Raw genomic sequence first — 23811 nt, forward strand, 5'->3', positions numbered from 1 at the left:
TACATTCTCAAAAAAGGCTATTGTATTTTTTTTTCTTGCCTCTGATCAGCGTCCTGAAGGGAAGGGAAACAGTCTGCAACAGAACTGACTTCTTCATTCACGGAGCGCTTCATCCAGCAACAACCCATTCCACCTCTCCTCTCAGGCTTCCTATCTAAACACTAGTGCTACCGTTTCATGGAAAGACTCAAAAACCAGTATACACTAGATGCAGTCTCTGCTCTGATGGGGGATGAAGAAAACCAACAAATACATGTTCTTAAAGAAAACCCAAGAACACAGTGACAAACAAAATACAAGCCTTCACCTTCCTAAGAAAAAAGAGTACACACTACAGGTCTGACAGAAAAATTTTGAGGAAAAAAATAATTCTTTAGGAAAGCAAGTCAGGTACTTAGTACCATTACTAATTTTACAGAATACAATCATGCACCGTGCTTATCAAAGGCTACAGCTACAATGCAGATGTACTTTACCCATCTGTTGAAGAAATCTGATGAAGATTTACTGCTGTAGACTTTGTTTCTTCTCGTTGAGGGTCCTCGAGTTACCATGACCTGCATTCCTCTTTTACTGACAGGAAAGAACATCAGCTGTAACCAGTTACATTCAAGCGTCTTTATCGTGTGAGGGAGGAGGTCTATGTACAAAGAAATACAACTAAAACTGAGATTTGTCATCTTAATGCTTTACATTATTGCAGTGTCTGACCAAGAACATCTCTGCCTGCTGTAAACAATCCCTTACCGATAGCCTCAGTTTTCCCAAGTGCAATTAACATACCTTAATCCTGTAGCTAAAGGCAATGGCCTAGACTTAAATCTCATTTTAAACTTGAAATACCCAAATCTGAAGGGGATATGAAAAGTGTTTTATAAAACCCACACCCTCCTCCTCCATGAAGATGGTGAGTATTCAGAATAAAGTTACTCCAAAGGGACAAAAACTTATTCCCTTCAGCTTTGTATGAAACAGATTGCTGTGAATGTTTTAATTAAACAGACAGGAGCATGTGATGAGCATACCACCATGGATCAAAGTACAAGACGTACGTTTCAAGACATTGATGACAAAAGAGTAAATCATACTGTTGAAACTAGAAGTAAATAATTTCTAATTACTAATAGCATTTGCAATACTGCTGATAGCAGGGACATGGAACGTGTCATGACTCGATCAACGTTATGCTAGACCTCATTTATTTTCCCCAAATTGTAATGAAAGACGACATTTTTTTAATAACACAGCATGAAAAGTAGGCTCAGGAGACCTTACTGCTCTCTATGACGACCTGAAAGGAGGTTGCAGCAAGGTGGGGGTCGGTCTTTTCTCCCAGGTAACAAGTGATAGAAGGACAAGAGGAAACAGCCTCAAGTTGCACCAGGGGAGGTTTGGACTGGTCATTAGGAAAACTTTTTTCACTGAAAGGGTTGTCAAGCACTGGAACGGGCTGCCCAGGGAAGTGGTTGAGTCACTGTTCCTGGAGGTATTTAAAAGACACGTCACTTAGGGACATGGTTTAGCGGTAGGCTTGGCAGTGCTAGGTTAACGGTTGGACTTAATCTTAAAGACCTTTTCCAACGTAAACGATTCCATGGTTCTATGATAATGTGAGTGCAGAGTCTAACGATGTAACACTGCAATAGTCCCAGTGCAGTGTATCTATCGTATCTGCACTGTACCATATATATGTGTTCTATTATATACACACTACACATGTACTAAATATAGGGTGCCTGAAGTATCGGAAAGCTTCTAGAAACACTGTGCCCATTTCTCCAAACTCTTCTGTGAATCACTTGTGTTTTGAAATGCACTATGTAAATGTTAACTGCAGTTTTGTAAGAAACTTGCCACCTCTTCTGATACAATACTTCTTTCTGAAAGAAGACTAGAACTTGAAAAGCAATGGAAAATATTACATTTGATTTCCTTTACCGTACCAATTTATTACCAGGCTTAGATTCTATAGCTTCACCAGGATCAAGTGAGCATCTCCAATTTCATAGCGGAAAACAACTACCATTCTAGTTTTTATTTTAAATTAGACTGGACTATCCAAAACAGCTCATCCACTGTATCATAAAACTTCCTAATAAATTTCACCATCTATAAAATGTTCATTAGTCACGCAGCATTCTGTAATAAAAGCCCATAAACCCCACAAAACCACACTCTGCTGATTTACACTGTACTTAGAAAAAGCCCAATATACAACTTCATGCTTTATTGTTGCATTATTGCCACACTGACGATTACAGAAAATTTCTTTTGCAATCATTTAGAGGTAACATCTGAACATCTCATGTGCTTGTATGTTATTGCAACATATTTTAAAAGGGTGAATAACCATCAGTAGGCAATCCAAACCACCAGTTACGATTTTTATTTTGGGCCAGGCAATGCTTTGGTAAGGACACCTATAAACATGGATACCTCTCAACAATATATAATACAATTTCATACAGAGACATTTTCTAACCATGTAGGAATTCCTGCACTCTAAAAGCCGGTAAAGCTATATTGAGAGCCATACTCCACTGTACAGTCTTACATATCCATCTAAGTAATCAAAGACAAAATTCAGGTATGCTATATATGCTGTATATATTGCAGTACTTTGTAATTCAACATCATCCATGTTCCTAACTTCTGGTATTGGAATGAAAATGTGGTGCTGCTTTCAGAAGCATTTCTTCCAGCTTTTACTAGACACAGGGTAGACAGAGGTACCTAGCCCCACCTAATCGTGTGCTTCTGCACTGAGGTATGTTTAGGTTTCCACTGCAGTCAATGGAGTCGAGAGTGATCCAGCTCATCTTGAAAGACACTTCCATTTGGTCAAAGACACCATATGTAAAGTCACCGACTGTCTTGACTACACCACCATTGACTATAGCTGGAGTCTAGACACTACTTCAGATGCAGGCACAAGACGATGAGAGCTCAATCTCATCCAGCCAGCAGCTACCAGTACCAAGCAACTGCACTCATCTGCTTGTTTCGTTGCTGATGCAGCACACTGACAGCTACTGGTTGCACCATCAGTGAGATGCCACCACTTTCTGTCCTGAATCTGCAACCATTCCTGCCAGCAAATTACCTCATGCAGATACTCCACAAGGCTCAACAGTGCCACCCTTATGAAAGAGTTGCTCATGTGTGAATCACTTGTACACTCATGAGCAGCTACAAAGAAGGCCTCAGATGTGCCAACATCAGAAACAGAAAGCGTTATTTTCAAAACCATGCATACTCTAATACAGAATAATTCTTAAAAACAACACTCATTCCTTAAGGCAAGTACAGTTATCTAATTAAAATGGTAATAAGGACTGCACATACAGACTGTACATCCTTCCTTGGGTGTAGAATACATATATCCATGCACACTCTTTGCAAAACATCATTTCCATTTCAAGACTATGAAGAGATGGAAATGTCAGGTCCCTCCCACCCACATGAAGTGAGTTATTCCACTTACGAAATGGGCCATATTTCACAATTGTGCTACTGCTGTTGTTTTAAATCAGCTACTCCAGGAATAATTATTTAGTCTGCAGAATTTTTTTAAAATAACATTTTTTAAACTCTCCTTGCTGGTTTTCAATACTACTTGATTTTAAACGTAAATGAATAAGTAAAGCCCCAAGTGACCCCAAACTTTCTCTGATTTGCCAGGTGAATATTTGCAGCACTAGCTGTACCCACTTTTTTGATGTTATTAGAAGTTTTATAGAGGGTACTAGAGATTGTACTGTATATTTAGAGTCTGTTAAAAACAGAAGCACACTTCAAAAATGCAGGTGGAATGTTTAAAAAGTTATTTTCTTGGGTTTTACTGAGATGAGTTGCAGAAGGAAAATGATAGAGCTAAGTGATTTTGAACTGTGCAATCAAAAGATTTAATTATGTGGCCAAAACTAATCTGACTGCTCTGTTTGAAAAGTTTCTTCTTTATTCCCTCATATCACTACTGTCTTTATTCACAATAAGAAGACTAGGAAAAAATGGGATGCGCAACAGAGGCTAGGTCATAAAATGAAACACTTATACTAACGGTAACTCCTTAATTTCAAATGTGATCCAAATTGTAAGTTAAAAAAAAACAAACAGATTTTTCACCAGTTTATTTTAAGTTCAATTCTGGAGGGTCCTGAGCTCCTTCAGCTTGTTATTGGAACTGAGAAATCATCACCTCAAAAATACAGCCCCCAGTGAGAGCCATGAGATCACAAATCAGTTTTCTTGTAACTGATTTCTCTCCCCTCTTCATACCCACAGACCTCCAAATGGAAGAACCTCAGCAAGACTGTGCGAGTGCAAAGGGGTATAAAGAAGATTCAGCTGGATTTCTGCCCACTTGAGAATGTTTTTGGGCCCTTTTACCACCTCACTAGTTGAAATCAGAGGGCACAGTCATTAGGGTGTAACACTGCAGGATACTGAAGACTGCAAGGGTTCTACGTAAACAAGACAGCTACCCATTTCTGTCTCAACACACACATCAAACTCCCTCCAGATAGTAAAGGTTCCAGTACAAAAGGGCTATTCTTCCTTACCAGCTTAGCATAAAAACTACATTAATTATCCGCTATTGCAATGCCACAACTAAAAGTACAAGTTTTAAGCTCATTAATCATATTATTCACACTGAAGTTTTATCTTGGCAAAAAGAAAATCTTCTAAAAAACCCACCCCTGATCAGCAATAGAGAATTTTCCATCTGGGATAACAACTGAACAATGTCTTCATTCTTATTAACCCTTGAGAATTAAAATATAAGAAACAGTATATTATTTTAGAGGTCAATTTTACTGATTTGACAGTGTGAATCCTAAAGGATTTTTGTCTTCTCTCAAAAAATTATTCACTGATGGCAGTTTGGCTGTGATTTTGATGGAGAGCTCACTTGCGAGGCTGGTGGATGTGCTGTTTGACATGTTGAGGGTGAGGAAACTTTTCCACAGAAGGATGTGGTTTCTGATGAGCCACCTGAGCCGCAGCTGGAGGGAAGTCCTTATCACCCTGTTCAAAGAACACACCAGAAAGAATATAAGAAATATTAAAAGAGTACTTTCCAGTTCAAGTGGATGGACATTTTTAAAAATGTGAAAAGCAGATGGAAAACAGTGTTGCATGTTACTCTGAAATCCCCTGTACACATCCTATCTTGCCATTCTTTTAGGGAACTTCAAAATTTCTCTTATGCAAGTTTCACTTCTTCCAATTCCACACACCATCCAAAACCACAGTATCTTAAAGCGACCCAAGGGAACAACAAAAAGAAACATTCCAGCCTTCAGTGCTTAATAGCTGCTCATGCTCAGTGACTTTCCCTGGCTCTGTATGGTCAGATCTCCTTGACCTGTTTGGTTTTCATAGAGCAACCATAAAGAGGAGACTATTCCACAAACAAGGTAAGGCAGTGTGAAAAACTACCTGCACAAGAAAACCTAGTGTAGTTCTGTAGGAGGAAAGGCAGGATCTAAAATGACTTTTGACTCAAATCTTAGGGGTGACTGGCTTTTAAGTTTAACATGCTCTTTTAACCAGTTCTGCTAGCGTTAGTTCTCACGTGCTGCTGTTGGCAGCTCAGTTCACGTGTAACCCTTACAGCACCTATGTACACCTGTCATGTCTAGGGTCAGTCCCCACGGGCTTTTCAAAAAGCAAAGGGAAACAACTACTACCAGTGACAGGGGGAGGAAGATAGCACCATAGCTTCCCTCTTTAGAAACTGGGACAAACATATAAACCAGAAACTCCCTGGATTCCCGTGGCTCACGGGGTGGCAACCTTACACAGAGGTATTTTGTACAAAGCTGACATCTCAGGTGGCTTGTTTCACACCTGACCCACTTCAGTCTACTCCAAATTCTTCCTTTCTGTTCTGACATAATGTGGGTTTTTATAAATCTTGATCACTAGGTTAACTTTTTACATCTTTTTCTCTCTTCCAAGTTGCTTCCAATTTTCAAAGATCTCCTCTTCTCAGACTTGCCGCTTCCTGCCTGCCTTTCCCCTGGTGCCACCGTATGCATTTTCCATACCTCTCCGACTCCTGACAAAAACAGGTGTCTGAAACGGGTAATGTGAATGCAGCTCTTCTGTGACTCGTGGGTACTGTAATGGTTGCGCAGGTGACAGAGTCAGTCTGTAAATGTTAGCAGGAAATGCCCATCTTAGAATCAAAGCATTACAGAATACTTCAGGCTGGAAGGGACCTCAGGATGTCTCCAGCCCAACCTCCTGCTCAAAGCAGAGCTAGCTGTGAGGTCAGACCAACTTACTCAAGGTTGTTATACAGTCTGGTCTTGAAAACCTCTAAGGACAGAGGCTGAATAGCCCCACCAGGCAACCTGCTGCACTGCCTGCATGTCCTCAGAGTGAACAAGTCTGTTTCTTTGGCCTAGTCAGGCCCTTCCTTTTGAATTTGTGTCTGTTGTCTCTCGTCTGCCTGCCATGCATCTCTCCATCTTCTTGCTAACTTCCTTGTATATGTGGGAAGGCTGCTGTTAGGTCCTCCCAAAACCACCTCTTCTTCATGCTAAACAAGGCCCGTTCCCCCAGCCTCCTCTGAGGGCATGTGCTCCACCACCCTGATGCCCCTCCAGTGAACTCACTCTGGTTTATCAACATCTTTCATACACTGGGATGTGCAAAACCAGATGAACTATTCCATATGTGGTCTAAAGTGTGCTGAGCAGAGGGCGATAAGCCCTTCCTTCGATCTACCAGCTATGTTTCTGCTAATGCAGCCCAGGATGCTGTTGGCTTTCTTGCTTTTTTGCACGCGGCTGGCTTAGAAGTAATTAGGGATCTAAATGCCTAAATAGATATCCACCTTGGTGCAGACAGAGGTCCAGGAAATACAGCACTTATGCTCCACTATCCTTATGGGATATGGAAAATGGCATCAGCTCGCTCTTTCCACCTATATGACCTGACACAACCACAGCATCTTACAGTAGAACCCATTACACATCCCAGTGATGTAAGGCTATCATGATAAAGCCACAATAAAATCCCGTCACAACATACAAGGCATGAATTACCGACCATACAATTGATGGCTAGTTAATACTAATGATTTAGCTTATGGATTTCCAGGTCCTGCCTGTTGTTAAAATCCAGGGAATAATGCCTTGAATCCCAAATACCTCAATGCACATATGGCAGCTGAAACGTGTATCTTCAAACACGTATCCTTACAGGCAGGATTGTCGCTCTTCATCACAGATCAAGCTATAGCAGCAGACTTAACATGCAACCACTTTCAAAGGAAATGAATGCAGTAATATCTAGCTTAGATATGAAAAGAAGATCCAATAAACTTAAAGTGCTAAAATTCAAAGTGAAACAGTGGAAGTAATTTCAATAAATAATTTCAATTTCACACAAAACCAAAAAGAACGTTCAAAGTGGCTTACATAAATACACAAAACGTAAAGCCTCTTCTCATAAAAGAGGAAGAGGAATGAAAAAGATTAATTTTGCTCTGATCAGTGATAGTTCTGAAAAGCCTACAACAATTTTTCTATGATTGAAAGACATTTAATGATAATCTTACCCTAGCAATGACACCAGAGATGAACACCGTTGGTTTAGGTGGGCTGAAAAAAAAGGAGGGATTATTTGTACCAATTATTTGTAAGGTAAAAATGGAAAGTACATCACACATCAAATGCAGAAAAAGTGGCTTTTTTGGCAATTAATGAATGTTTTGAATAGACAAGACGTATTTCCTCTTCAGCTGACTACTGCCTTACTACTACTTACTGCAGACCTGCAGGTTTTGGCTGCTGTATTACTTCACCTTAATTGTGACAGCAGTACAAGGCTAGTCCAACAAAACACAGTTCCTTACTAAAAGCTGAGAGTCTTTGTTTGTTTGCATTGGTTTCTTAATCCTCAAATTTTATATATGAGCTGCCAGCAGTACTTTAGGCTTAGTATATTTGTATTTCAACAATGAAAACTGTAGTTGGACTAAACTTACTGCTGTGATGGAGAATAAAACAAAATTCAATTTTATATCTGTCCATCAAATGGATTAAGATTCTGAGTCTCAGATAAAACACTTACCTACTCTATTACATAGAAGGATAATGTTGTCTGCAATAAAACAAATGTTAAAAAACCAGAAAGCAGAGTCTGCTCTACTGTTTCATTTGCAGACCTCCATCCATGCCAATAGGAACAGACTCCACAGGCAGAATTCCACTTGAAGCTCGGTCAGCACAAGCAATCACTTCCCCTGGGCCACTGGTCTACTGAACTGACCACCTCTACATGGAGGCCAAAGTGCAGCCACGTCTGTTCACCCTGGTGACAGCAGTTGCCACAGTGTGTAAATTATAAACACTCAGAAACTTCAGTGGTCTCCTGGGCAAGTAAAACCATGCGTCTGCACGGGCTCTGCAGAGGGATCGAGACCAGGAGCTCCAGGAAATCTCCACAACAGAGGTAATACTTTTGTAAAAGAATGATGTAACCTGAGGCATTGCAAAGGGAAGGGGAACGTGGAGGTGCAGCTGGGCCTCCCCCTGAGCTTGTCCATAACTGAGGACTCAAGAGCAGGTGGTTCATTAACCTGGACCATGAGAAGGGTCCCTACCCTGTGATGTTATGGCTGACAAGGTTGGAACAACACAAAGCAAACACAAATTAAATGACTTATTAGAGGAACGATACTGACTCTTATGATGCACTTTACAACTACACAGCTTGTAAAGATTTATTAATATGATGTTATGTGAAGTTAAGGTACCAAGCAGCAGAGTATTAAATCTTGATATAATGATCTAATAAATATTGCCTGAGCCCTGTTTAAGTCACAGTATTGCTACACAGTTTCTGAACACCCTAGTTATTTAACAAGACTCATCATCCCTTCCAGAAATATCTGAAAAGTCAGAAAGAGAAAGGCAGGATCAGAAAAAGGCAGAAAGGAAGGACGTTCTGCTCTAAAATGCCCCCCTTTAAGAGTACCAGTGATATTTCCTGCAGTAAGAAAGAATATTTTGATAGCAACATTAATTCTTCAATCTAAGTTTTTGTTAGTATAAACTAATAACAAGCAAAGATCAATAGCAAAACACTTTCATTTTTTCCTAATTGAACTGAGCCAATTAGCATGTTACAGTCTGCATGAGATTTCCTGAATGCTAAGTAACAAACTCAAATTTAACTTTGAGAAAACACAGATATACTGCAGTGGCTCAAGGTATGATTCATAAACCAACACCATGACATTATACAGGAAATGAACAGTAAATGGAAAGAAAAAGTGTGGCAAGTTATTCTTCAACTATACATGGAATCTGGCTTTAGTCACACTCAGAAAAAGTTTTTTGTTTGACATTGCATTATTAACAATATTCAATAGTGAGAAATTCAAGCTAGATGGATTTTTTTCTTACAGTCTTACCATGACATTTCAGTGTTCACTATGCTTGGATGATGCATGAAATTCAAATCAGTACTTCCCCCCAAAAGCCTCTATTTGCTGAATGTGCTAGTCTGCCCACCACCACACTGTACTATCTGCTGTGTGTTTCATACTTCTTGCTTTAAAAACAGATTAAATGCTCCATGGTTTTGGCCAAACGACAACCGGAAGGAATCTCTTGAATAATGGTTGTTTCAAACACAGCTTTTCCCACTGCAAGTTGCAAAACTCTTCTCAGAAACCCTTGTCTCCTGTTTGAAATGCCATGCTATTAATATTCAAAAGACCCAAGCCTGCAAGTGCTAAGTTCCCTGGGTACACAATAGAGCTGAACAGAGTTACAATATCTGGCACATTTCCATACTTACTTTTACTTAGTTACATGTTCTTTTGTCTAAGGAAATAGGCTGAAGATCCTATAAAGATCATCTTCATATTGAGTTAAGCTAAAATCCAGACTGAGGTTTATGTTTCAGGTAGTACCACAGAATTAGCTAGCGTACCTTTATAAAGACGACAAAAAAATCAGCAATATCATTTTCCTGGTAAAAACTATATCTCTCAGATACAAAGCATTTATACTGAACTCTATCATGAAATAACAGTTAGCCTTGTTTCTGTGTGGCTGCTTCTGTGATTGTCTTTAGTTGCACTGCCGTAGGAACAAGACACTCATTAGGGCTATCCCATGAGTGTGTGGTAGGCACCAAAGCACCTCACCCTAACTTGCTCAGGGTCCACGTGGAACGTTTTAGGATAGCACAGGGCAATATGCTGACTCGGAGGGAACAACCTAATGGGAAATTAGAGTTGCAAAAATTGTATCTACACTCAGATGCAGCTGGAACTGATTTGTCCTTGACTTTCACCCTTGTCTATCCTCTCCATGGATTTTTGACTGGACTCTTCTTGCTTTATGCTAGATTTCCAACTTTTAAACAGAAGAATTAATGGGAATGCTGACCTGGTTTCCAGCTCAAGCGCCTTCACCCTCCATTGACAAAGATCTTTCACAGAAATCCTGGCATTGATTTCTGGCTGACCTGAGTGCCCACACTCAGCTGCAGGCGCTTCACCTCTCTACTTAACTGATAACAAAGGTAAAATGCTTCACTCCTACGGAAGACACACCAGCCTATTAGGAAGTTCATTTTAATGTATTAATTACTCCCTAGCAGGGGAAAAGTCAGAAAGCTGGCCAGAAATGCAAATTATTGTGTCTGTTTTCATGTTCTATGTTAAAGCCACTGGCCTTCCCCTCATTTTTATCAGGTTACATCGTCCCAGAAAAGATCTTCAGAAACTTAATATGATGATGTATAGAACCAGAATCAAGCCAGAGTACATATAATCACACATCTATACTAATAAAAAATTCAACAGATCAGAGAAAGGCCTGGATAATCAGTCACTGATTCATGCTTTAATTTTGTTCTTAATGAGGAAAATCTTTCCACAGATGAACTTTGCAATAAATCCAATCTTTACTGCCAGATTCTCAAACCATTGGCTTTTGTGGACCCAGATTAGCTGGCAGGACTGTAACTCTGTAATTGCACTCTGGACATCTACTGGCATTGCAGTGTTGCAACATCACTCATCACCTTTCCCAAGAACCAACCGAAAATAAAAAGAAAAATGGAGAATATGCACAGGCTATCATTGCTACATTTGTAAAACACTTCTAAATGCTTAAAATTCTACTGGTGTTTTATGCAAAGCACAACCTACATTTCCAGTATTTTGTAAGCTGTGATGGTTGCTTTGAGGATATACTTAATCTGATGAAAATCGGTTTGACAGATGTTGTTTTGAAGATGCAGCATTCCTTTGTCTAGGCATCAGTAAACAAGAAAGCAAAAAAATACTACTTTCTGACAAAAACTGATCTTGTTTATACATATATGTGCTTTACAGCCATTTAATGTGCACATTTATTTAAAGTTAAATAATAGCCACAGCCAATACTGTGTAAGGAATGCAATGGTGTGTTTGCCAAGACTGCTTAGTGTGTCGATACTTTCAGAGCAAATCCTTGTTTTATTATAATATGGAGAAAAAGAACACATCTGTTAAAATCTGAGTGTTCAAAGAACTTACCCTGATTTTACACGTGCGATGCTGCTAAGAAGTGCACCTGTTTAGCATCAAATTCTTTACTGGATTCATTTACCCTGATTGTATTCAAATAAAATAAAAGATTTCTATTATTTCATAATACTTAGCTTAAATAAGATCTTTAGCTGACATTGAAAGGAAATCATAAAATGATAGAATACTTGAAAACATCATTAACTAGATGAAGTGAGGCGTTAATAACACTAAAATCTTACGCCTTCACCTTAGAGGGATTGGTTGAACTGAAGTCTGACAGACATACTGTAAAGGCAAACACAATGACATTGGAATTACTGTGAGATCTCCTACAGGCCACAGAACATCCATAAGGCAAATTAGTATTTATCCAACTTCATTTAAAATAGAGAAACTGAATAAATTAATTTTCTAAGTGAACCGAGAATTTTATAGTTTTTAACTCTATTGATATATAGCAGCGTATGTGCACACGCATGTGCGAAGGCTGTGGATATATACATATATAGATTACACAGATCACACAGATTCACAGCCATTTAAGAGTGGTCCCAAAACGCAGGAAAGAGCACCGCACATCCCCACTGCCAAGCGGGGGATGAACACCTGCAGCCACTCTCCTGTTCACAGCATCCGAATTTCCTACCACACCACTACCTGATGGACGGATCTGAATCTGCTGCTGGTTTCCAGCGGCAGTTTGAATGGCAGATCCAGTCTGGAGGAGGGACTATGAACATCACTCACAGTGTGATCCAAAACAAAAGCCTACGTTTAAAGTTGACAAACAAGGAAACAGAACCAAGCATACGCATCATCCCTTTCCACATGAACTATAAAAGCTCCTGAAATGGGAAATGGGTCTTACTGCAGCCAGTGTAGAAGGCTAGTGATCCATGTTCACTGGTGCTAAGACAAATAAAGAACAAAAAAAAGCAATGGTATAAATAGTACCTCACAATATACCTCATTTAAAGTACTGTATTCAGCACAGGAACATCAGAAATAAAGACTGACAGCAAAAATAAAGATGAAAAAATAGCTGAGAGCATGAAGAACCTCCTATATGAGGAAAAAGCTAACAACTATTTGCGTACAGTATACAAAAGACTGCAGAATACTATTCCCATTTACCTTCTTTACAGTATAAGTGTACTTAAAGCAGAAGACATACATTTAAAACTAATAATAGCAGATAAAATACCATAAAATTAAATGTGGAGCCTCCTGAAAATAAGGCAGCATCAAGAGCAAGAGTTTAGTGAAATTCAAAACCAGAATTAGACATTTATATGATACAAAACCATTCACACATCAGTTAGGATAGAAATGTGTAAAAATTATATGAATGCTGATGCTCCAGGGCTCAAGTTATCCTTATAACTGATCAGGACTACAAAGAAATCTCTTCTGTGCAGAAGCTAAACTTTGATATGCCATTACCCTTTCTGCCTTCAATTAAATATCGTAAGAGACTGTTTTCCCAATACATCTGATTCATCCAAAATTCATCTATGTACTGTAAATCAAGGTACAAGCACAGTCTCAAGATTGCCATTATGCCAACATTTAAAACAGGTTAGCCTACTTTAAAATGGACAGAACTAAACAGATGAAAGGCTTTTGTTAGGCTAGAAGATTATTTGTCAAAATAGGTAAAACCAAGTTGAATACATTAAAATTACATTAAACTAATCTTCCAAATAGGAATGATTCATATTTGCCTTTTCATATTCGTAAGAACTAATTATATGTCTTATCACAGGTGATCACCTTTTGCTGTTTAAGTGGGCCTGGCAAACAAACCTATGAAATATATAAATAACAGCATGATGTGTTTTTCAGAGACTTAAGAACCACAAATCATGTCATAATTTTTAACTACCAAAGAGTAATGGTGGAGTTTGCAATTTGGCATTTCCTTCCTTTAATCAATCATCCAGTAGCATGTACTATGACACATAGCTGGCCTCTAGCTGTGGAAAGCAAAGGAGAAATTCCCGCAACAGGCTGCAAACTGAAGAGGCACCTACACAGAACCTGGAGCCATGCCCAAGTCCCCAAACCACCAAAGGCAGCTTGCAGACAGCCTGCACCTCGCTCCTTCAGCACCCCAAAACAGCAGGGACTTGAAAACTGAGTAGAACCTTCCTCTGAGCAGCCTGTCCTTTAATTCCTTGCTCATTTCCAAAGAAACATACCATTCACTCTTGCTACAAGTTGCTCAGACAAGCAAAATGGAAAATACATACGAGATAGTATGATCTTCAGTTACCCACTGATCCCTCAACTGTCCCCTAATTAGAGCAAGTTTTGCTATTTTCTACCTTGTCCTGGCATAATATTCACTCCATGGACAGGAAGTTCTCCAAATTTTCTCAGCAGATTTTCATCTTCAGTCAACAAAACTTCAGACTTTAATCCTGCCCTTATCTTTCTGGAATTAGAAGCATTTTGGCCAGTTGTTCAAACCATCCAGCTTAATCTTCAAGGTTGCTTGGGAATTCATATTTTCTGCTTATGAAACATGAAAGCTAACTAGTCTTAGTATCAATCTAATACCTCTTTAAAGATGTCCAGATACTTCTGTACAGGGGTGCTTATTTGAATTTACATAGTTGCCTTTGATTCTGGCATTGTATGCAAAAACAAATTCCAAGATGATTAAAAACACACTGAGATGATTAAAAACAGATTTCTCAGGAAGAGTAAAACTAAGACGCACACTACTCATCAGCTTGCCTGAAATACATTCCCATTGGTTATAACACATTTAGGTTATTAATTTTCTGGACAGAAAAGTAATAATTAGTCTGACTGAGTTACCAGAGGAAAATATTCAAGCTGATTGCATGGGGACATACAGTATCTGATGTTCTGTGATAATTATCCTGTTGAGGTCATTTATTTATCTGACATAGCTTTCAAACCTTTAAGACCACCCACAGGATGGCACTGTTGAACCTCTGAGTATCGTGTTCAGTAAGTAGGGAACAACCTCAAAGAAATCCAGGTGCTGCGGCAAATACTAAACCAAAAAGCAATGCTTCCCCTTGATGCCAAATCCTGATGAAACGCACTATACATACGCACACACACACATTCATACACATACCTACAGACGCTACTTTTGGAAAAAAAATTATTGTCCCCATGGAATTAGTCTGTGCCCTGATACACCCCATGAGACAGCTTCCACTCTGCTGAATTGTTTCTCTTCCTATGCAGGCAAAATTAATGCAAGTTTGAAGGAAGAACTCAATGCCCTATCAGGAAATTGTAATGACTATTTGTTTTGCTATTCACATACAAGCAAATTGGGTGTCCTGATCTTTTAATGAGGTGGTAAATCACTGGCCATTATATTTAATAGCAACTGATTGACATTCATTGTTCTTACATTTACTGTCAACATATTGCAGCATATGGCCTGATTAATCTTACCAGTCTCTCATTCATCTTTGTTTTTAGTGCATGTGTTAGCCATAAAAGAAAATTATTTAAGATATCCACCATCTCTTATCTACCTTGTTGTACATGACATTGCTATCAGAAAGTAGATTTCTCTTTCGTGTCATCTTCTGATCACAAAATGAAGATTTAAGTATTTCACCTTTTCCATAGACTCAAAGGACTGAGAAATAGTCTGTTATTCTCCAACTGGTGGTTAATTTATTAGGGTTCAACCCTGTTACCACAGTATCTACATTAGCTCTTAGTGAACATCACTGACAAACTTCCCACAGGCAGTGACTGCAGCATTAGCCCACTTAGTATCTGTAGGCACTTAGCTCTGGAAAAATTAGAGCTATTAAAACTGACATAAAGCAAGCAGTATTTAAATGGTGACACAACTCAAAGGAAACTCTAAAGTAAGGAACTAAGTAGAGTAGCCTTTAAGCACAAAATAGACAGCAGACGATGGTGCAGAGGGGTGCAAAAGGGGAGAAAGGACCAAGCCTTTCACCTATTAGCCAAGTGCTGAAGTGCGTCCCTGCGCATGCACCCATGGCAATAACACATTTCCATACTGAGAATATTATGACCGTGGGCCTGCACTGCAGTGTGCCAGCTACAGAGACACATTAGGCAGCTGTGGCACAACTGTAGCTCCTCCATCTCCCAGCGGTTGAAAGATGAAGTGGAACTGGAAAAATGGTGTGACACTGTACTAGGAATACACGATGTCAGTGCAGTGAAGGAGACACAGAAGGTAGAAGCCAATGAGAAAGTGAAAATCTTCTGAGTCTTGCCCAGGTGAATCTGTTTGCCTCACAGACACACAGCAGTGGCCAAGAACTTCCCAACCTTTCCTGTTAGGAGTTTGTATCTGAATCTTAGATACTGTTATCTCAAGCCATTAATTGTTCAGTAGATGTGCACCTTTCACTCTCCTACTGCTTTGCACATTTGCAATATTGTTTCTTACTACCCCGAACTACGCTGTAGACACAAACGTGCATGCATACATCATCTTCCACACCACTACTGTGAGAGGTCTTTTCAACCCAGTTTTACACCATACATTCTGCAGTTGCACCCCATCGTTATGTGAAGCTCTCCAAAGAAAATGCAAACTAAAATAAGCATTTTTTCAGTTCTGTGGCTGTTCACGGCTCCACCCCCAGACAAAGATGAAGTTCTTGCCCATTTCAATATGCCATCCCTGGGAAAGCTCTGAACACAATGAATGGTGCTGTGCAAGGTCATGAAGACACTGTATGAGTGTATCGGATCCTGTGGTGGAGACTGTGTGAGCGGCTCTGTTGGCCAGGAACTTGCTTCAGTTCAAACCCTGCCAAAGTTATCAACACAATTCTCCGTATTTTCTAGTGACATGTTTCTTGTCATAGGAATAAGAGACCAGTAAATCCCAGAACCTGGAATTCCTCTTATTTCAGACATAGAAAACAAAGAAAAGTCTTTAAGTATGCAATCTTATATTTAGAGCTCATAAAGGAGCAGCAGAAGACATAATGAAAAAACATTTTCAACTTAGTGGCTTACTTTTAATAGTAAGAAACCCCCTAACATCTAATAAACCTAGTCCAGAGCTAGGTGTTTAATATGACAAAAAACAAGGAACAGAGTTGCTCAAAAAGGATTCAGACAAGGGGGCATCTTTGTTTAAATGAACTTGGAGAAATTTGATTTATCCACTGAGGAACTGACCTCTGTTGATCTGAGAGGAAGCAACCACTTCATTCCTCTGCTACCTTTCACCTGCTGCGGAGCTGTGGCGGTTGGAAAGGCAACATCTTTGTTTTCCATATTATAGAAACATCCAGTCACCTAACACAATCAGAACAGGCTGTTTCTTCCTTCCACATTTATCTTAATGTTTTAATCTAGAAAGTCAACATCGGATACTACTGCAATCATCTGCAAAACCTCCACTGTCAATGGGAGTGGAACTCTGTACCAAGAAAATACACAGAAAATGACCTCGAAGAAATCAACAGCAATGGGATTCAAAGCATTATGATCTGAAGGATTTCAAGAGGAGTCCTTAGATGTAAGCTTTCACTTAATGTGAAATAAATGCCTAGCTTTTCTAAGTGATAATAAAAACCATGGCAATGCAAATAGGTAACAGATCAATGTGTTGTTAAATCTGAATATAGTTCTGCAGTAGTACCCTTTCATTTCAATGGGATGTAGAAATCTTAAAGGAACTACAAACTCCTGAATGTCAATACTGCTAGTGATTTTTCTGTTAACCTAACAAAAAAGACTGCTAATTCTCTAGTTCATTCTGTTAGATCTGTCACCTCCTGGTGCTCCGTTTGTTTGAATGGCTTTTAATTGCTTTAATAATAGCTAAAGGAGGCTCAGGGGAGACCTTACAGCTCTCTAAAACTACCTGAAAGGAGGCTGTAGTGAGGTGGGTGTCAGTCTCTTCTCCCAAGTAACAAGTGATGCGACAAGAGCAAATGGCCTCAAGTTGCACCAGGGGAGGCTTAGATTGTGTATCAGGAAAAATTTCTTCACCAAAAGGGTTGTCAAGCACTGGAACAGGCTGCCCAGGGAAGTGGTTGAGTCACTGCTCCTGGAGGTATTTAGAAGACGTGTAGATATGGTGCTTAGGGACATGGTTTAGTGGTGGACTTGCCAGTGTTAGGTTAATGGTTGGATGTGATGATCTTAAAGATCTTTTCCAACCTGAACAAGTCTATGATTCTATTTCCTTAAAGAAGTACTATAGCACCTGCAAGGTGGTAGCTAACTGCTTGGCCACATTACCTTCTCCCAAACAGGGTGAGATTACATTTTTTCTGTGATGCACACATAGCTTTGCTTCTTCACCCTGCTTCTGAAGGACAAATAGAACAGTCTCTCTGAGGAATAAAAATGAAACAAGCACGCACAGCCTCAGCTGAGTTTACATTTACTAAACGGCAGCAATACTGTTGATGCTTCATACTAGTAGTTTGTACTATTATTTTATACTTGTCATTTCTGTACAGGGCACAACAGAAAAGAAAAAAAAAAAAAGACACTACAACCTACTCATTTTATTTATCCACTACCTGGTGGGCCTGCTCTGGCTAGAGTGCTGTCTAAAGTTACGTTTCTGTAGTTCTAGCTGAAGGGTGTCCTCAGCAAGGACAGTTTTTCTAAAACAGCTCCCTAGTGGTAGCACCTCTGGCCACTCTGGATGTTATAACAAGTGACAATATAATAATGGGAGCTGAAATAAGGTATCATTAGCCTACCTTTGAAATCAGGGATGTGATAAGTTTATAAGTAAATAAAGTGTACCTATCTAAGTATCAATCTACATTAGGAAAAAAAAAGTCTCTACATTTCTTGAAAGATTCCTCGATTCCTCTGGATGCTTCAAAAAGCTATTGCTGTCATCCTGTGTGTATTTGGACATATAAACATTTCAATTAATAGCTTTGTATTTGCTAATGAACCAGGACATACCTTTTGCACAAGTCTACTATCATTAAAATCTCTCCTGATTAAGGCACCAATTTTTACTCTGTAGATCAACAGAGTAATGGAGTCCCAAGCACGTCAGTGTGAAAATTAATGGAAATCTAGGACACTGCTATCAGATTTTCAAACAATTAAAAAGTGGAAATAGTAGTTGTCGCAGTAAGTGCACCTTCTTTCACACAAACCAGGCGTGCACATTTATAAGCACTATACTGCATGACTTTTCATAACATGGTATGACTTACTGACAGTTGATTCTTTTCTAATTTTCACATTTTGAAGAAACGTTTTGTAAATATGAAACGCTTCCACTACAAAAATGTATTTCCCATTATTCATCTCTCAGTCCCATCTCATTTTCTTATTTCCCTTCCCACCTTTAAGACGCCACAATCTGCTGGGACACAGAGCTAAACATCTGTGTAATGCTGACTATTTTAAGAATTCAGTATAAAACTGAGTATGGATAAAAACATTTAGTTTTCAGTACAAAAACATGTGGTTAGAGGGAGCTCAAGATCTGCAGGAGCAGGAACCAGAGGGTACAGAGGAGATAACGATCCTGTCCTCTCCATCTCCTCCTCTTCTACTGCCTCTTAGTCCACCCAGGCTAGTTCCCAAACCAAAAGATTTTTGTTTTTTTTTTAATAACAATATGTTACTTGTACTATTTATGCAATATGTTAACTGTGCACAATGCCAAGTTAATCGCCAAACAGCTTCTTTTCTCAGAAGTGATGACTTTGGATAGCAAATCTCCAATCTTGGTACTTTCCTGAGAAAACATATCTGCAAGTTACAGCATAATCACTTCACATGTAAACAGAGAAGATTTGGAACTTGTAGCAACCAAATTTTGCTCAGTCTGTAGTGGAAGATGATGCACTGCCTGATTCACTCCTCAATTCACATGATCTTAGAAGCAGCTGGAAGCCTCTGCGACAAGAAGTCTTAAAAATACTTTAGAGGAACCACACCATTCTGGATCTTAACTTTCTTCTTTTTTTTTCAAAGACTCTAGGGAGAAAATTAAAGACATACCAGCCTGAGATTACTAAGTCAAAGAACACTGAGAAAGGATTCAAATCTGCTCATATCAGGAAAACATACCACGAAAGAGTGTGAACAGTGACACAGAGTAGAAATCATACTGATAGAAATACATATATCTGAGAAAGGTCTCACACTCCATTAAGGCTCTAAATTCTGGTTTGATAACTTACAATACAGATAAATCTTGTAAATTGGGCACAAAAATAAAATAAATCCAGGTTTTCATTTAACTGAAAATTAGAGGAGGTATTATTTGAATTTTTTATTCAGTTAAGAAAATTCTGAAACATAAAATAGCAAAGGTCGATGGAAAGCAACAAAACTAGATGTAACGATAATGCATTTTGGGAAATGGTGTCTATCTGTGGTCACTTCTCTTCAGTCCCACAGCGATTCCCAAAGCACCTACCACATAGTAGGTGCAAATCAAGTGGTGAGGCTGGACTACAATTGAGGCTGCTCCCTGACACACAAAGCTGTTGTCCGGTAAGTATGTAATCTCTGATGGAGGATGAAAAAAACCCAATCACATGGATTACTACAGGTTTTTGGTCACAACCAGATAGTTACGCTTAAAAACCTCAAGAAGCCAAGTTAATACCCAACACGTTAACTGCTTGTATTTGTATGAACTTATAATCCTCCTTTCACATTATTTCCTGTGATCACATTTTGACTCTTCTCATGTCAAATACCTACCTATTCATTCTGAGTTTATCGCCACGAAAAAAGCAAAAAGAACAGGTGTAAAGAGAACGTCCTTAATTTATCAAAAGGCCAAACCATTTTCTAATTTTCATCCTCTATATCTATGGCAAACCTTTACATTAACCAATGTGGCATTCCCCTTATTAACCTATGCTTTCAAGGGAGAAGACAGACCTCTTGTGTATACTTGCTCTAAATACTTGCCACTACGACATAAAAACTGACAGAAGGGTACTGGGCTCCTGTCATATTTATTTAAAATCTTTACATAGAAGTAGTCCATGGGGACATACCCTAGGCACCCAGATGACAGGAATGCTATTGCTGCAACATAATGGCCAGCTGCAAACTGCAGTTTAATTTCTTTTTTTTTTTCCTATCAGAGGGATCTCTTCTAGCTACTTCCAGTTGCAAAGAAAGAAATTTCCACAGATTTTATAGCAGTGAATCTCATTCATAACTGTAACACATCAAGAGAAGTAGAAAGTAAAAAGCGTACAGGAGCTTTAAGTGACAAAACCAAGCTTTGTTATGAAGCTCTGCTGTGAACAGTAGTGTTTCCTGATGCAACATGGAGAGGATAATAGCACAATCCACAGTTCAGAAAAAACCCTGTGCAATTATGCTACTTGATTTGTGAGTGGAAGTAAGAGAAGGGCCCATTCTTTCCAAGGACAGACAGTTCAAGAATACTGGGCAGAAGTACAGCAGGAGAGGAAAGCGTACAGGCAAGGGGAGGGAAAGGATGGAGAAAGAAGAGGGGAAAAAAGGAAGGAAAAGGTGTATCCTCTCCTTTGGCAGTACTGCTGAGGACATACCAAGACAAATTTCCTAAACCACAGTGGAAGTGCAAGCTCCTGTAACAGGCCTAGATGACAGGGCAGAAGAAACATCCAGGGACACACTTCAGTTACAATAAACAGGTATCTCGTTTTGCAGACAACAGTAATACTAGAGGAAGCGCATGAAAAAACAATGCAAAAAAATACTATTGACTTGCCCATGAAGTACTTTGATGTAAATACCTCAGAGTATCAGCAATGGGCATGTTGCCATGGGCTCACCACCTCATCCAAAGAACTCAGCTATGACCTTGTTAAGGATACAAAGGGAGACAACACTAGTGCACAAATATTCTTTCTCCTCCCCCTTTTCCGCATAGGTGGGCTAACTACAGCCACATGTATGCAACTCCCCCCCCTCATATTTTATTGAAGTCACATGGAGAAAAACGATCCAAGTGTTTTGTAGCTTATGCAGAGACAAGGACCACCCTCATTCTCTTGAAAGACAGCACTGAAAGACAGATTTGATACACCATCAGCGGTAATCTACATATGACTCCTGGTACCTCTGCTATTTCCAGAACCCTAGTTTTCATACAGACCACTGGAACTCCTCAGTCTTTTCTGACTCAAAAGGTTATGACTTGACTATTTGAAATAGGAAGCTCACAACTGTCCACAGCAGAAGAAAAACACATGAGAAATTGCTCACTCTGTATCTGCTTTGTGCTTGGCATGGTACAATCATGACGTGTGATAGAAATGATAAACTTAGCATTGCGTCAAAGGGGGAAGCTATGATTATCCATGGATGTAACAGAAGTCATGCTGATTTTAGTCCACATTCGCTTTGCAGAGTTCCAAGTAACAGCAGGGTGTTAATGCAGAATGGAAACACTACAGGAAGCATGAGCTAAACCAATTCACTATTAAGAAAGTCCACCCTGGAGTAATTCCCGTCTGCCTTTCTCTAGGTTGCACAGACTGGAAAGCAGCCTCTCATGATTTTCTCATCAACGCATCAATATTCAGGAAGTCTCATTTTGGTTTCACTTAGTGTTATCTCACTGTCACTCTTAGCATATGAAACAATTTGATCAGCTGTTATCATTTCTTTTAGGTATGGTAATCTTGAGGAACAAATTAATTACAAACTTAAACCAGGCTGACAGGTGTGACTATTCAGTGGTGTTTTTTTAATGGAAATGCATATTTAAAACTTCAGGAAGGCTTGTAATTATTTCAGGTAGGTCAGATTTTGGATCAGATCAAAATATTAATGTAGCAACGTGAAGGTGTTATTTGGTGGTGCTTACATCTTTGGAAAAATCTAAGGAAAATCTATTTGGTATCTCAGCTATTGTGTACATAATGCAACAGTTTCAAAAGCAGCCTGTAAACTTGAAGTCTGTGTATTTTCATTGATATACCTTGCCATAATTTCCAAAGGGGTCAGGCATTCACAATTTCACTTGATTTAAACAGGAACACTGTAAGTCTCAAAATGGAGTGAAGAGTATCAAGTAGGGTGCTTGCACTTGAGAAACTGCTTCTGAATTTTCAGCAGAATGTGTACGTGAGCCTACAGGACCACTTCAAGCAAAAGGGGAACATCGGATACAATCACTGGGAAAAATATGGAAAGAATTTGTGCATGAATGTAAAGATTGTATAGAGCAAAAGAACTGGTGCGCGCCCCCTCACACATTACCTTGGTTTTTAGTCTATACAGTCTGGTTTTCAGAAGGTAACCAATATTTTTCTATAAATTTGGCTGTAATTGTAAGGAAATACAATATTGTGCAAAATGTGGACTCGACAGCCCAAAAGATCATAGTCCTTTTAAGTACAGAAAAGGCAATGCAAGCAGAGGCCAACTCAAACACCACTGCTCATGTGACCTTGTCCCTGGACCTGCACTTCAGTACCTTCCCTAGTGGTTTATCTGACAGCAGCTTAGGCTCTGTTAGCAGTGGCCATAAACAGGCACCAGGCCACCAGTAACACCACCATGGCGATGCACTGGTTCAGTGCTCACGGCAGGCTACCTCTGGAGCTTCAAACACCCGGAGCAGTTGTCTCACTCTGAAGATCACTAGCTTTTTCTTCCTTTGTGAAGCATGTTAATGGTGCATATACACTTTCCGCATACAAAACACACTCATCTGACACTGGCAGTCTGTTGATCAGAACCCAGATCAGACAGTTTGGACCAGCAAGGCTGTAGAGATAACCAAGAGGTGGTTCCCCATTGTCCCATCAACCCAATCTGTAACATCTGGGGATGCTTGCATAAGGCATCTAAGTGGCTCTCCGGGATAGATCATCCAATCTCTAGTACATGCTGCTTGGGACTCCTCCTGGACAGCAGCACAAAGAACAAGGGCCTCCTCTAAGATGACTCTTACTAAAGGTCTGACACTACACTTCAGATTGATTTAAAATTGCGTCTTTATTGTATCATTCCTTTAATCTAAGCCTCTTAAGTCTGCTCAGAGTATTGCAAACACTCATTCCTAACCTATTCCCCAGACATACCATTTACAGAGTTCATAAAACCATTTTCAATGATTCTGCTTATTTTTGAGAACTAGAAGAGCCATGGCTAAAAGACAAACAACACTGAAAGAACTAATAAAACAAATTACAGAACTGTAATTACACAGCAGTCCACAACAGAACCACGGAATGGTTGAGGTTGGCAGGGGCCTCTGGAGGTCATCCGGTCCAAGGCCCTGCTCAAGCTGGGCCACACAGAGCACGTTAGCCAAG

General features: G+C 39.5%; 1 protein-coding gene across 1 annotated transcript in view; it reads right to left on the minus strand.

The window, feature by feature from the left end:
* Positions 1-2212: 2212 nt before the first annotated feature.
* Positions 2213-23811, minus strand: part of DAP (death associated protein) — a 56782-nt gene continuing 35183 nt past the window's right edge. Inside the window, exons 3-4 of the mRNA XM_055705381.1 lie at positions 7574-7616; positions 2213-5028 (exon numbers count right to left, since the gene is read on the minus strand). Coding sequence (XP_055561356.1) covers positions 4909-5028; positions 7574-7616 — 163 coding nt within the window. The 3' untranslated portion in view covers positions 2213-4908. The remainder of the gene's footprint in view (positions 5029-7573; positions 7617-23811) is intronic.

This window comes from Falco cherrug, chromosome 3, assembly GCF_023634085.1.
Source record: "Falco cherrug isolate bFalChe1 chromosome 3, bFalChe1.pri, whole genome shotgun sequence".
NCBI classification, from domain to species: domain Eukaryota; kingdom Metazoa; phylum Chordata; class Aves; order Falconiformes; family Falconidae; genus Falco; species Falco cherrug.